Raw genomic sequence first — 15,024 nt, 5'->3', positions numbered from 1 at the left:
ACTTTTTTAAGGAGAAAAGGGGCAAGCCGGAAAGGCTGTTATGAACTAAAAATCCTTTGGAATAAAATGAAAGTTTGAAGTGTGCTGGCTTCTCACTGGTGGAGCTGTTGCTGGGGGGATAAGGAAAGAATCTCTTCCTCCACTGGAGTAGTGGAGTAGAATCCACCTGCAAGGTCAAGTCTGCATGAGGTCAAATGTGTTTCTTCCTTCTGGGTCTGCAATTGACTGAGTGGTAGGGCATGAGAGCTCCCCCTGCTGAAACCTTCATTTTAGTGGTTTCCCATTACTAATTTTTACAGGGGTATTGAACAGACCAGGCTCTCTTCCCAAAGCTTCATCCTTGTCTCCAGCCTCACTCTTTATGGTTCCTACCTCCCACTGACATGAGCAACACCCTGAATGTGCTGCGTAAGCCTCTGTATATGCTGTTTCCTCTACCCAGAGGGGTCTTTCCCTTTGTGTCTGACAGGCAAATACCGCAAAGCTAGCTTGGATGGCCTTTCCTCCAGGAAGCCTCCCAGTTTCCTTTCAGTTCAACCTCTGTGCTGCCATTTCTACCTCTAACGTATCATCATCTTCATAATGATGACCAGCTCCTACAGAGCGCTGCCCAGGGGCCAGGCCTTGAGTCCAGCACTTTATCAGTCAGTTTCTTATCATGCTCCCAGGGAGGTATATTTTTATGCCCATTTAATCAATGCTTAGAGTTATGAAGAGACTTGCCCAAAGCAGCAGGGTGAGAATTCAAAGCCAGTCTGTCCATCTCCAGAGACCATGCTCTTAACTGTTGCTTCTGACCTCCTCCTAATACAGACTTTATACTTGCCTCCTCATGACATGTCTTGTTTAGCGCTTTGAGCCAAGCCCCTAGGAGGCAGCATTTATGTCTTTTTATCTCTGGGCCTGGTACATAGAAAGCCTTGAAAAATGCTTGTTGAATTGGTTTCCATTCTGCAGATTTTGGATCCTGTTGCACAAACTTGATATAATTGATCATGTGATGTCAGCAGTCTCAGGTTTGAATCCTATCTTTGTCTTTAACTTGGTGTTTTGGGGCCTGGCATTGGAAAGTTTGGGCATCCTAATGTTGAGAGGAAGGCGCAAACCACAGCCCTGTCCAAGGTGCTGAAGATGCAGTCAGGAACGCAACCCCTCAACGGGGGGGGGGGGGGAAAAAAGGCTGCAAGCCCTGGACAGAGCTGTGGCAGGGCACAGAGCATCCAGCAATGCCTTGAGAGCACTGAGCATGAGCCCTAAATTCTGTCTGGGAAGTCACGAGAAGCTCTGATGCTCGACCTGCTTCTCTTGGAGTTCTAAGGGACTCGGATGAGCTAGGGCATAGATGGGAAATGGTTTTCCTGTATGCACACGGGAGCCACGGTGGGGCAGGGGTGCTGCCTGCACAGTGCACAGCCATCTCCTGAAGAGATCCTCTCCAAGATCCCTTTGCATTTTTGGATTAAGCAATGCCCCCTCCCAACTCCAGCCCTGGTTCCACTTGGGAAATGCAAAGCACAGAAGAGGAGACCCCGATGACATTAGGCTCCTATCACCACAATGTGAGTTTACCATAGAACTGTAGACTCACAAATGTCTTACATTTTAATAATAAAAATTTTTGTGAGTGAATAAGTTACACAGGTATATGGTTTAAAAATGTGAAGAGTATAAAGGGCATAATGTGAAAAGATGTCTTCAGCACTGATCCTGTTATCCTTCCTGGAGGCTGCCACTTGGGTGTTCTTTAAGAGAAATCCCACACATAAAGTGCCCCCATCCCCCACAAATAGTTTCATTGTTCTGCGTGCCATTTTCTTTAATAACGTACCTTGGAGATATACACAGAGAACTAGCTCTTTCTTCTTAAAGACCACATGGCAAGTGTGGGTAAGGAACTTATTTAGCTGGGCTTCTCTGGATGGACCTTCAGGTTGTTTCCAACCTTTTATTTATGCAAACAATGCTTCAACGAACACTTTGTTCATCCTTTTTGCACATGGACAAGGAAATTCCTAAGAGCAGGACTGCTGAGTCAAAGGGTGTGTGCATTTTAAATTCTGATAGCTGTTGCTGTTTTATTCATTTTGTTACAGGGATGTACCCTAGTTTATTTAACCAGTCCCTCCCTCCCCAAGCTCTTCTCCTACCTTCTTTTCAATTTCTAATATTTGCTTTTACAAAATAGTTAACAGTAACATTTCACTTTGGAGGCACCATTCTTCAGTACAATGGTTCACTAGAATTTCTGTGTTGTGAGGGGGGAGGTACACGGGATGTTTTGGCCTCTTTTGGATGGATGTTTATGTTCTATGATTAGGTTATTTCCTATCTTTTGCACCCAGTCTCTTGAGATATTAATGTAAACCATTAGGCATAATGCCTGGCACATACTGGACATTCAGTATTGCAAGTTCCTGTAAATCACAATGTTGCAGTGAATTGCCTATGCATGTACATCTTTGTGCACACGTGTGGGCATTAAATTCTTAGAAGCAGAATTGCCGGTCGAAAGGTGCACACATTCAGATTTGCTAACACTGCCAATTTTGACCTCCAAAAAGCTTGTGCCACCTTACATATCCGTTTCCCCACATACTTGCCAACACTTTATTATCAAGTCACAGATGTTTTAGGGGGTGGAACAATGCTTGGAGGCTGATTGGTTCAAAACCTTTAGGGAGCAGACAGGGACACTGAGGCCCAGGGAGGGGGAGGGGGTGCCCAAGGTCACCTGTGAGCTGGAGCGCAGTTCAATTAGAATCTCTGGCCTCTCCTAGGGAACTGGGCAGTGTCCTGGGTGGAATGTGTGAGAGTACTGGATGGGCTCCATGAGGTGAGAAAGGACACAAAGATGGGGCGAAGGGGAAGGGGGTGCACTGAGGTCTGTCTACTCCCCACCCTGCCTTAGGGAAGGCAATATTTTTATTTCATGAAGAAACTTCTGACTCTTCTCTACTACTTCTCTCCACCTCTCCCCCCACCAACGTCTTCTCCCTTGGAAACGGCCTCAGAGATTCTGAAAGGTGCTTTCCTTACTTCTGAGCCCGCTTGTGTGGGAGGAAGCTGAGGACGTGAGGGTACTGATTGAGAGAGCAGGTTGAGACCCAGGAGCTGTTGTGCAAAAAGAATGGCAAATTATATAAGGAGGGAAAGCGGAAGGGTGGGGGCTGGAGGCAGCCATTCATCAGTGTTTTTTAACCCTTACCTGTTGCAAAAGCAGGCAGCCCCGGACGCTGGGAGGGATGGCTGCAGTGAGAGACATTTTCAAAAATGGTTTGTGCTGAAGGCTTTGAAGGGAGGACAGTACCACTCCCTCCTCGCCCTTTGCAGACAGGCTTTGTACTCTGGGTAAAACTGTCGGAAAAGGTAGAACAGCTCCTAATCTAGGAGATGATTCCTGGGGGAAATCAGGCTGCTTTTCAAGCGTAATTTGAAAAGCCGCTGCCTCCAAACTTCAGTGGTGGCAGGGGGTGGGGGGGGGGGGCGCAGAGAGGAGAATGCCATTTATAAAGCAATCAACGCTTCGACAGAGTCAGCCATCACTCAGAATTATTTTCCGAAATTTGGCCTCTATTCCGTACTCTGGAGGAAAGGCAGTGTGGGCACTTTGCTTCCAATCAAGCCCGACACAGAAGCTGGGGTAAGTCACACAAAGGGAGAGGGGCCCCCGCACTGTTCATCACGGCTGGAGCTGCGGAAAATCATTTCTAGGGCTTCTCAACTCTCCGGCACGAGCTGGAGGAAGCCTCATCAGAGGCTCCATTCATCTCACTTCTTACTTTTAAACTTTAAAGCACATATTTATGTGCCTCAAGTTGCCCATGAACCACGGCACGTCAAACAGTTTGGGGTTGATGGAAGAGGTGCATTTTCTCGTCCTGGGACTTTCGGGAACACAATTTCATCGCCAGTCTCTCTCCCTTCCAATTGCTCCTGGATGCTGCCACGAGATGAATATTCCTAAAATGCTGCTTTCCATACATTACTCACCTGTTCAAAAACCTTCTAAGGCCACTTCTTGATCCCTTACGGCTGGAATCCCTAGGTTGGCCTTCAAGACCCTTCATAAATGTGGCCTCAGCAGCGACACCTGCTAACATATACCCTCCCAGACCGCCGGGCCATAATGGTCACCTGCCACAGACACGGGGTGGTAGCTGTCACTGGTGCCCACTGCCCACTCCGCATCTCTTCCTGGTAACCAAGTGCGGTCCTTCCCTTTAGGGGAAACCACTCCACCCCAGCTCTGCCTCCATTTGGTTTGGGGGAGCTGACCTGAGCATCTGTCTCCAGGCCTGCCATGAGAATGCCGTATATGAGGCAGTGAACTATGGTCCACAGGCAGAATAATGGCTCACGGCTTATTTTGTAAGGATTTTACACATTTAAAAGGTTGTAAAAAAAAAAAAAATCAAAGAAAATGCCACACAGATCCTATGGCCTGCAAAGCCTAAAATATTCACCATTTGGCTCTGCACAGAGAAAGTTTGCCAAAACCTGCTTGGATGCACAATGCTTGGTTTGGGGTGGGGCAAAGGATGGGCTGAGCCGAGAGGAGCTAAGCCTAGGACTTGAGTTTGGAACTGCCAGGAGGAGGTGCACACGCTCCTAGGCTTATTAAAACTCAGAGAAAGAAGCCTGGAACTATTGGCCATCCTGGACACTTGATAGAGAGAGGCTGCTAGAGAAGGACGGGGAAAACAGAATCAAAATGCGGAGCCTGGCTTTGGGATCTGGAGCCAGGAGAGCCCGCTGGTTACGTGAGCCAAGATGTTTCTTTCCGCTCAAGCCAGTCTGAGTTGGGTCTTCCTGTCAGTGGCAGTGGAAGGAGTTATGATGAGATAAGCAGATATTGGCAAGTATCCCCGTCTGCCTTCCGGCACGTCATTTTCTGCGTCTGGAATGCCCTTTATCCTCTCTTCCTGACAAAAGTCTCCTTGTCCTACCAGGGTCTTACCCTCCTCTGCTGGGGTTCTCCTTAGTTCCTGGGTGGTTTATTCTGAGATTTAACCATCTACTTCGTCAGCTGTAATTGTCCAGGGGAGTACGTATCGCATCCTAACAAAGCTGTGAGCGAAAGGGTCGGGTGGACAGAAGGGAAAGGATGCAGTGTCCACGCCCCGGGCACTATGCTAAACATTTGGAAACATGACAGCACTTACCCTTCCTGCTGCAGCCATTCAAAGAGGCAGAAGCAGTAACTCCGTTTTAGAGATGGGAAAATAAAGGGAAGTGACTCACCCAAGGTCACACAGGCACTAAGAGGTAGAGTCTGAAACCAGCCCCAGCGCTGATGAGCCCCGGGTCATCCATGCTCTTTCTCCAACACGAGTCTCCTGAGGACCACACTCAACCCCTCTGGAGGATCCCTGGATCCATGTCTGTGCTTTCCTGCATCCCCCAGGAGGCGCCCACTGCCTACAGATCAGAGCTCAAAGTCTCCACCTGACACTGGAGGCCTTTCGGGACCTACCCTTAACTCCAGCCAAACCAACACTCAGAAACCCTGAATGAAAGAAAAACCGTCACTGCACCAGCCGGGTTTAACAGGGGGCAACGATCGCTTTGAGAAGCCCACGTAAACAAGGACTGGAATGAGTCAGCTGGACGGGTTCAAATTAAAGTTGCTTGGGTAGAATAATAACCGGAGAGGCACTCTAATAAGGTTTTGTTTTGTCTTTTTTTAATCAAGTGCAACAATCTGCCTGCAGGAATACGAAAGCAACTCGGGATGTCTTTACTCTTTGAGGAGGAGATGGGTTTTGGAACACCATGGCAAGTCCTCCCACGCGGATTATCTCCTGGACAGCCTCCCGAGAGCCCACGTGTTATCACGGCACAGGACGTGTGTGCGTGTTCCCCCCCGCCCCTCTTGGCACACCATTATGGCCTGCCCTGCCCAGGCGCCCTGGGAAGGCAGGCTACTTTAATCGCACTGGAAGCCTGGAAATACATGACAAGTCACACCACCTCTCTGACCTGTTTTCTCATTTGTCAGGACCTAGAGATTGAATTAGCCTCTCACTTTGCGTCCCCGGTGGAATTAGGAACAATGCTGTGAATCTTTTTACAGTACTCTCAATTAGAGGGCATTCCCCCCCCCCCCCCACCCCCACCTTCCCAAAGGAAATCATCTCAGAATTTTAAAGTGGAATAAAGTTAAGCAATTCTCTCTTTCAGGGGTTCTTCACTTGGGATCCCCACGGGGTCATAGGTGAAGTCTCTAGAATTGTACCTAGAATTTGTGAGATCAGCTAGGCAGACCCTGTAAGCAATGAGACGGTGCCTGACTGGTCTTGGAGGACGCAGTGCCTGGGAGTGATGGGGGAAGAGTGGGTCCTGTCATCAGATTCCCCCTGGAGGGACCCAGAATCCCCCAAATTAAGCTCTCTCTCTCTCTCTGGTCCATTCTCTCCACTCTGCAGGCGGGATTGCTGAGGCCCAAAGAGAGGGAGGGCCCCTGATGACCCAGACCAGAAGTCAGGCTGCTGCCACCTAGACCCAAGCTGGACATCCTTTGCCCTTGCAGAGAAAGACCCTAAAAAGAAATGAGGGGCCTCTCCAGACTGGCTGGGAGCCCTTGCTCCAATATGTCTCCATGCCAACTGCCTTCTGGGTTTTATAGAGCTTGGGGATTATCTGCATCACTGGAGAAGTTATCTAGATGGTGCCTCACCATGCATCTGGTAAGGATGCATTCATCATTTGTAGGATCCTTCAGCACGTGTGTGTGTGTGTGTGTGTGTGTGTGTGTGTGTGTCTGTCTGTCTGTGGCTGTGTACCTAAATTTACATAATCTGTGTTTTAAATCCCTCAGCTAAAAAAAAAAATTGAGTATTTACCCTGCCTTTCTACATAAACTCCCTCAAGGTTACTGCATGGTTGATGAAGGGAAGGTTCCCTTTACACAAGTACTCTAGCTAAAAGCAAGCTGGTGTGGTGGGACCGAACAACACTACTGTGCATTCCCTAACGAGTGACTGGATCCAGGCGAGGATGACCAGTGACTGCCAATCTCATAAGAGATCAGATATTATCCACCTCCTGATGGAAGTAAATAATCCCACTTACGGAGGAGTGTTGCCAAAAACAAAAATGAAAACAATCAAACCGGATCACGCCTCCTGTTCTGCCTTCCCATTTACAGGAAATACAGGTGACGGGAGAAGCCTGTGAAATGACCCCCACGGGGATGTAATCAGTAAATCCAGACTGTGGGAAATGCTGTAGGATAAATGACCTTATTTCCTCAACAGAAACTTAGCGGGAAAAGAAAAGAGAGGTGGAGAAGGGATCTATAAATTAAAAGGGATTTATGAAGGGACATACAGATAACAGGAATGTATATACCTTATTTGGATCCTGATTCAACACACTGGGGAAACGTAAACATCTAATTGCATACAACGTGAAAGGGTCACTGCCGATTCGTTTAGGTGTGATGATGCTATTGGGGTTTATGTTTTAAAAAAAAAGTTTGGGGGTGCCTAACTGGCTCAGAGAGTTAGGCTCTTGATTTCAGCTCAGGTCATGATCTCAGGGTTGGTGAGTTTGTGTCCGGCGTCAGGCTCTGTCCACTGATAGTGTAGACCCTGCTTGGTTGGGATCCTTTCTCTCTCCCCATCTCACTGCCCCTCCCTGTTTACACTCTGTCTCTGTCTCAAAAATAACTTAAAAGGGGCGCCTGGGTGGCTCAGTCGGTTAAGCGTCCGACTTCAGCCCAGGTCACGATCTCACGGTCTGTGAGTTCGAGCCCCGCGTCGGGCTCTGGGCTGATGGCTCAGAGCCTGGAGCCCGCTTCCGATTCTGTGTCTCCCTCTCTCTCTGACCCTCCCCCGTTCATGCTCTGTCTCTGTCTCAAAAGTAAAATAAACGTTAAAAAACATTAAAAAAAAAAATAACTAAAAAAAAAAAAAAAGGTTTGGATAGGACATCTGGGATGTGCTTCAAAATACTCCAGGGACTGGATGGGCTGGGGAGGTAAATGGGTGAGGGTAGCAATGAAAGAAGGCTGGCCGTGTGCTGGTGACTGGTCCAACAGTGTTACGGGTACACAGGGCTTGCTGTATACTATTATCCATAATAAACAGTAAAAAATAATCAATCTCTTCTTGAACAGGTATCCAAAAAATTGTCAAGAGTGTTTGTCTTTGGAGAGGGAAACCAGATGTCTGGCGAATAAGGAGGGGAGACTGACTTTTCACTGTTTCTGTTTTGTGCTGCTTGGATTTTATACCAGGGCTCTGCCTTATCCATTTAAGAACTTAAACGCATTTCTTAAAAATCACCCAATTTAAATAACAAACTTTAAAGTGAGCTCTTGATCATACTGTTCGTCCAAGAGGTGCCTTTATTTCATCTTCTTCCAAATAACAGGTTAGGTACAATGAGCTGGCTCCAGCTCATTGTTTGAGGAGAGGACGTGCACGCGTCTGTGATGCGGGGCTGTGCTCTGAAGAGTCTTGGATGCGTGGTACTTCCACATGGTCGTCAGATGCCCGGGGGGACACACTCGGTGCGCAGCAGAGGCCCTCCCCACCACCTGTCCTGAGGCTCTCCGATGTGGGAGGATGTGGCGGGCACGGCCCAGGAGGCAGCTGGGGCCTCGGAGATGGTAAGCGAAGGAGTTAAGCCCTTAGAGCTGCCAGACAATGTCATTTGAAAACACCAGGTATGAAATATAAATAACAGTCAGCTACTTTCCTTCAATCCAATTTCTAAGCAGTTGTGTGATCGATCAATTTATAAATCGATCGGCTGTCTAATCCACCTTCGGAGTCTTCTCTGCTGCCGTGCCACCGCCTCGGGCCAGGGTGGGGTCGGCCCCGCATGCGGGGACGGGGGATGCTGCTGTATCCAGGTGTATGTGTGTGGGGTCACTGAAGCTCCTGGAGCAGGCGGAGCACATTGGCCGCATAGGGGTTGCCCTGTCCTGTGGTCTCCCGCAGCTGCACAGGGTGGAGGCTGGGGTGGGGAGGTGTGAACTGCTCCGGGCAGTAAAGTTCGTTCAGGAGAAACCAGGTGGAGTCCGGGTCCACCTTCATCAGGTGGAGGAAAACTCTGTGGAGAGACAGAAGGGATGGTGGGCTGAGGTCACGAGGGAGGGGAGAGAAGGGACAGAGGCTGGTGTTCTACAGAAGAGCCTGCTTATTGGGCTATTGAAGATGAAACTGGTAATAACATCAAATCCCTTCGAATAGCACAGCAAACCCACTTTAGTTCATAAGACAGGGCCATTAGGATGGTCCCAAAGTGTATAGTTTCATATCCATTGACACAGAGAAGTAATTAGTCTGAGCAGAACAATATTGACATCAAACAAGCTCTTGGCAAAGAATCCAGTTAAGTTCTGGGGTGTCAAGCAGACGTTTTCAAAGAAAACTGACAGGGCCCACCCCTCATTTCAGGCTCACACTCCTGAGTCTCCGGGTCCTCATCCTTGGCCCCCCAGCTTGCTGCTGAACTGGGTAGCTGGCCTCTTCTGGCCACCAAGAGCCAAGGATTCTTGGTAGTCTGCACATGTTCATAAAGGGATCAGACCCAGTTATTTGCCTGAGGCAGGAACGGACAGAGCCAGGCCAGTCTAGAGGCAGAGCACTGGTGTCCTCCACATGACAGGGACAGAGCTGAAGGAGCCGGGGCCACCTAACACCCTATGCCCACGAAGGGTGAGGCTTTTCAACTTGCGCTGAACTCTGGGGCCACACCCTTGCCTCTTATCTCCTCATATCCCATTTCTGAATGACCAACCAGGTGCCCAGGGCCACCGCACTGGGCAGTCCAAGTATAAATTTCATCGCCCTGGCTGACGCAGTGGTTCAGGTTCTGGCTTTTCAACCTCAGGGAGGAGAAGGTCCTCCTCAGTTGGGCAGCTCCGTGAGCCATCCTCCCCATCTCAGTCCACAGGGCACATGCTCAGAGAAGATGACCTTCCTGGACCATTTTGTTTAGGTGGCTGCCCCCTCCTTTTCTCTTTCGGGACACCCTTCCCAGCACTTACTGTCCATCTTCCTTCCTCACAATACAGCCCCTGAGGGCAACGACCATGTCTGTTGGGTTCACCGCTATACCCTGGGCACCTGGGATGGCACATGGTAAGCTCTCAACAAGTACTTCACCCGACAGGTTCTTGTATTTAGCTAAGTGGTCTATTACACTGCACACTAATGACTTAAGATGACAGATCTCTCTGGAAAATTACATTCTATAAAAGGATCTAAAGGAGGGGCCAGCTGCTCACCACCAAGGAAGGACTAGGGAACATTACCAATAGGATTCATGTTGTCGTAGGCATCACTGCTATGTGGCCGTGGGAGATTTTTCAACTTGTCTTGCTCTCAGTCTCTAAAAATGCCTTGTTTCTAAAAATTGGGGATGTACTTCACTCAGGGTTTTGCTGAGGTTTAAATGAGAAGACACAGATCCAGACCTACACAGCGTTTAGCCCATGCGATCCCCATCTACCCAGTCATAGGGTAGATAGTATCTATTGGATGGATCACATGTTATTCCTGATGACCATCCCTAGGAGCCTTTCCCATACTGTTGGGCATCAAATGGGAACTTAAATGGAGCTAAATCCTGTTTTTAATTTTGTTAATCTGAAAAACCGTGCCCTCAGGGGATTTGGCTTTTACTTTGGGGAAGCCAGTTTTGCTTTCTTCCTTGGGTTTAATAGACACCTGCGAAGGAGGCAAGGTAGGCAGGTGGGAGGGGACCCTCTGAACAGGTTTTTGGCCTGGTCTGTGCCTAGACAATTTAAGTTTCCTTTACTTAGGATAATCTTGTGCTTATAATCTCAGCAGTGGTTGCTGGAGAAGTGGTTAGAATATTCTAATTCACTGTTTCCACTTCACCGCAGAAAGGAGATGGGCCTGCGTGGGAGACAATTTTTGTTTAAAAACAAAAATATCTTTGATAATTAGAGTGGCAAGGGAAATTATGAAAAAACACACCAAAAATGGGAAGCTGATTTCTATTTACACGTGACACAGTTGACAGGTTTCCCTGGTGCCAAAGACTGTCAGAATGCAAATGGTTTCGTGTGATTTTTTTTTCTCCTTCTAGGACTAGAACAATTTCTCAAGCTACAGCATGGCACACGAAGGAGTATTCTGATCCGGGCAGTACCCAGCGAAGTGGTGCCCCAGCCCAGCCCACGTCAGTCAGAGCTCGGCTCTGACTTACATGGCATGAAAGCGTTGCAATGTTCTTTTTGAGTCCTTTTTAACATGCTAAATGTGGATGTTGTATTCTCTGGCAGGAAAGGAAAAGGAAAGAAGCCACTCTCTTTGCCCTGTCAAAACGCCTTTTTTTTTTTTTTTAAGTTTATTTATTTATTTGGAGAGAGAGAGAGAAAGAGAACAAGTGGGGCAGGGGCAGAGACAGAGATGGGGACAGAGGATCCGAAGTGGGTTCTGCATTGACAGCAGAGAGCCTGACACGGGGCTCGAACTCACAAACCATGAGATCATGACCTGAGCCAAAGTCAGATGCTTAACCCAACCCTGTGAGAACTCGTAAATAAGATACTAACAGGGAGGCAAAGAAAGCGTGCATACGAAGTTCACTTTCTTTTACTGAGTAAAAGCCAAATTCTTGGGAGAATTATTTTGAGTCTCTTTCCTTAGCTATTAAATGGGTGGACTCCCCAGAATGGCAGGCAGCGACGCAAGTTCCCTCTCCTGCCTCTGCGGCTTGGAGCAAGTTAGTTGCCTCTTTCTCCAAAGGAAGATGATCACAGCCCCCACCCCCACCCTCCTCACAGGTTTGTTGCGAGGCTCTAAGGGAGATGAGGTGCAGGAAAACACTTTGAGGCATACAATGAAAACACTGTTCCTTCCAGAGAGTATGTGTGTGTCTAAGGAATAATTATCACTACCAACCTCAGCAGCACCGCCACACCACAGAACCTTCTCAGACACTCTGAAAAGGGCAAAACATTTGTCTTTTGTTTCACTCGTAATTTCCTTCCTACTGACTTGGTGGGGGTCCCAGTTCTCAGCCGATGGTGTTCTAATTTTGCCCGTCATTTTCAGGAAGAAGCGAATGCAGTATTCTTTGCCCTCTGTGCGCCTGAGGTTGGGAGGGAATGCCACGCTGTGCAACCAGGTGCTGGCAGGTGTAGCTGTGCGCTTGCTCGGCCAAAGACATGCAGCCTGCTGAACTCTAAACACCGACACACATTCTGAACCTGGACCTTGTTCGCTTTAAGGCCCTGGGAGCCGAGCGGAGATCCAGCAGGTCTTGTCTGAGAGCTCAGTGGCCCAGCTTTGCTCCAAACTCTGGTACCAGCTTGTCCTGGGGCTGGTTCCTGCCCATCCTTAGCTGGGGACAGGGGCTCCCAGAAAGTGAAGAGCCCAAAGCTGAAGACCTTAAAAGCCCTTGTGCGTCATCCAAAGCCAGAAGACAAAGACAGGACCTCTGCTTTGACGAGATTGGGGCAACTGCCTGGAAAATGTTCCTAATACATCGTGAGACGTGGCAGAGATGGCTGTTGAACATGCCAAATGGCCAGCTCCACGTTTTCTCAAACCCAAAGAGAAACACTTAAAAAAATATATATGTACACCATTTAAGTCCTGAACAAAAATTTCCTTCTCCTTCCCCTAGGCCCAAATCAGTGGCTCCAGGGAGCACAGTTATCAAGAGATTATCTGGTCCCCAGAGTTTCGGGAGGCACTCAGCTGTGCCTCATGCCTCCGAGTGTCCTGAGGCGAGTGATTATCTCTCAATAACCTGTAGGGCCGTGTAGCTTAAATGATAACTTGACTTTAAAAAATTTAGAACTTGCCGTTAGGCAGTTTCTAAGCAACCTCTGTTTCCATGGCAAAGAAGCCTGGTGTTTATACTGATTTTTCACTTAAAATGCGGTTTTATTGAATTTCGCTTCATGCAGGCAGCCATTTCCCCGCACTCCAGCCCTATCTACAATTGACGGGCAGCAGCAAGTACCTAATAAACTCCAGACACCAAAACCCACAGAAGCGGCTCATTCCTTCATGATCAATAGCGGACCGCTCCCGGTGACAAAGCAGGGGGCGAGGTGGCCTGGGGACATAAGCAATGTGCTACCAGAATCCGGTCAGCAGGGGCTGGGGACCATCTCCTTGTGGTTTGCCAAATGTTTCCCAGCACCTGCTCCAGCCCAGGCGCCGGGCTGGGTGCTTGGGATACAATGATAGATGGACAAAGGCTCTGGCCTCGGGGCTCCCCATGTGGGTGCGGAGAACAGACTAATCACAGAGGCCCGTAGTGTACTGTGGAGAGGACCACACTAGGCGTCCCATGTGGGGTGGGGCTGGGGAAGGACTCGAGGAGGGCACGGCAAGCTGCTTCTCTAAGTAACATCGGTTCTATGGCCCCTTCCAGCCCCAGCAGTCCACAGTGGTCCTCAAGCACGGGCAACGGGTCAGTGGCAAAACCCCAAAGAAAGCCCTCTGCTGCAGATGCAAACATTACAGGGTGTCCCCTCGGTCTAGACGACGTCTGCTCTAAAGACGCTCTAGAAAACCGCCAGCCAATCGAGGCCCAGTAGAGCTAAATAAACCGTAACTGAAATGCAGAGCTTCCAGCCCTCCTGGGTGACAGGCTATTCTTTCTCTGTCAATTACTTGCTTGAGGGATCTGCTGCTCCTTGTCTCCTTCTGGATTTATAAAATGCTCTCATGAGCTGTCTGCATAAGTGCCAGTGGTAAAGAACTTGTGGCTTTGTGATCTGTTTATTTATTTATTTTGGGCTTCTAAAGAAGTTATTCAGGGATGTCTCCTTAGGAACATGATACAGGCTGTCGCTACACAGCCATGACTAAATGCAATCAGAAAATAAACTCACTCGTCGGAAAGTGGGCACACCCACAAAGTTATTCTAGCTTCCCTGCTATTCCCTCGCTGGCAGAACCTCCACACTCTTTTCTTCTCTGGCCATCTCTTCTCCCACGACTCAGTACATGCTGATGCTACAAATGAGGCTGTGTGTGTTTCCTTTTAAACAAATGGATGCTCAGGGTGTCGACGTGTCCTAGCCAGCAAGCAGTGGGGTGATGTTTCTATCTCGGTAATTTACTCTAATGGGTCTCGGTTCATTGGTTAACCAGTATTTCAAGCCTGTCCTTTCTTGCTATTCAATTTAGCTATCTTCTCCTGCGAGGAGGTCGTTTTTTGTTTCTAAATGTTGGAAATGGAGGATTATGACTTGGAGCAACGATTTACTCTCCAAATAAATACTACCAATTACCTTTGCAGCTATATGTACTCGTTAGACTTAACTATATTTACCTGTTCAAAACCATTCATCTATCGATCTAACTCCATCTCGCATACTCACACAGAGACCGATAATAAAAATATTTAAATGCAACAGGGACGGGATTTAAAACCATAAACACCAGTAGAAGCTTACAATGCTAATCGTACCCCTAAAGTACCACAAGACAAAGTATCATAAATGCAGTGGAATGACTCCATTGCTTTGTGCATATTTAAAAAGATATGGCACTGAGAGGACCAATCTGTTACAGACAATTCAAAAATAAGCCAGAACCTAGAAGGGTTTAAATCCCACTGGGGCAGGATTTAAAAGCAGCCCCTTCCATCTGGCTGCCTCTCCTGCCTCCAGGCCCCCTGCAGGCCTGGATCCCCCTGGCTACGAAGCCGCTGCTAGGTGCGCAGATTTCAAAGCGGCCCTGTGCCAGAGCGCCAAGGGGGCTGACTCAGGCCACATGCGGTGTTCCCTGCTCCTCAGCACTCCCCCTCCACCCCCCACCACAAAGGTGCAAACCCTGAAAGATGAAGCTATCTTGTAGCAGCCTACCTATTTTGTCCCCCTCACCCCCTTCCCCCGCCCAGACTGTTTTCCTGGAACCTACGCTTTGGCACTAAGCCAGCAGGCTCTGCTGATGGATGCGGGGAAGAAACAGCTCTAGGAAGTATACTTGTGTATTCACTGCAAGGGCGTTAGAGATATTAGTCACAACAGTACTCAGTGTTCTTCTAAGATGACCCATGGAGAAATTTTCTTAGGGT

General features: G+C 48.4%; 1 protein-coding gene across 1 annotated transcript in view; it reads right to left on the bottom strand.

The window, feature by feature from the left end:
• Nucleotides 1–8,327: 8,327 nt before the first annotated feature.
• The window catches only part of TTI1 (TELO2 interacting protein 1), a 44,537-nt gene continuing 37,840 nt past the window's right edge, over nt 8,328–15,024 (bottom strand). The window contains exon 8 of the mRNA XM_019458526.2: nt 8,328–9,060. Coding sequence (XP_019314071.2) covers nt 8,877–9,060 — 184 coding nt within the window. The 3' untranslated portion in view covers nt 8,328–8,876. The remainder of the gene's footprint in view (nt 9,061–15,024) is intronic.

Source organism: Panthera pardus, unplaced genomic scaffold, assembly GCF_024362965.1.
Source record: "Panthera pardus isolate Hobbes unplaced genomic scaffold, ASM2436296v1 HiC_scaffold_25, whole genome shotgun sequence".
Lineage (NCBI taxonomy): Eukaryota > Metazoa > Chordata > Mammalia > Carnivora > Felidae > Panthera > Panthera pardus.
The sequence above is the reverse complement of the archived record's forward strand: the minus strand, read 5'-3'. Positions and strand labels throughout refer to the sequence as shown.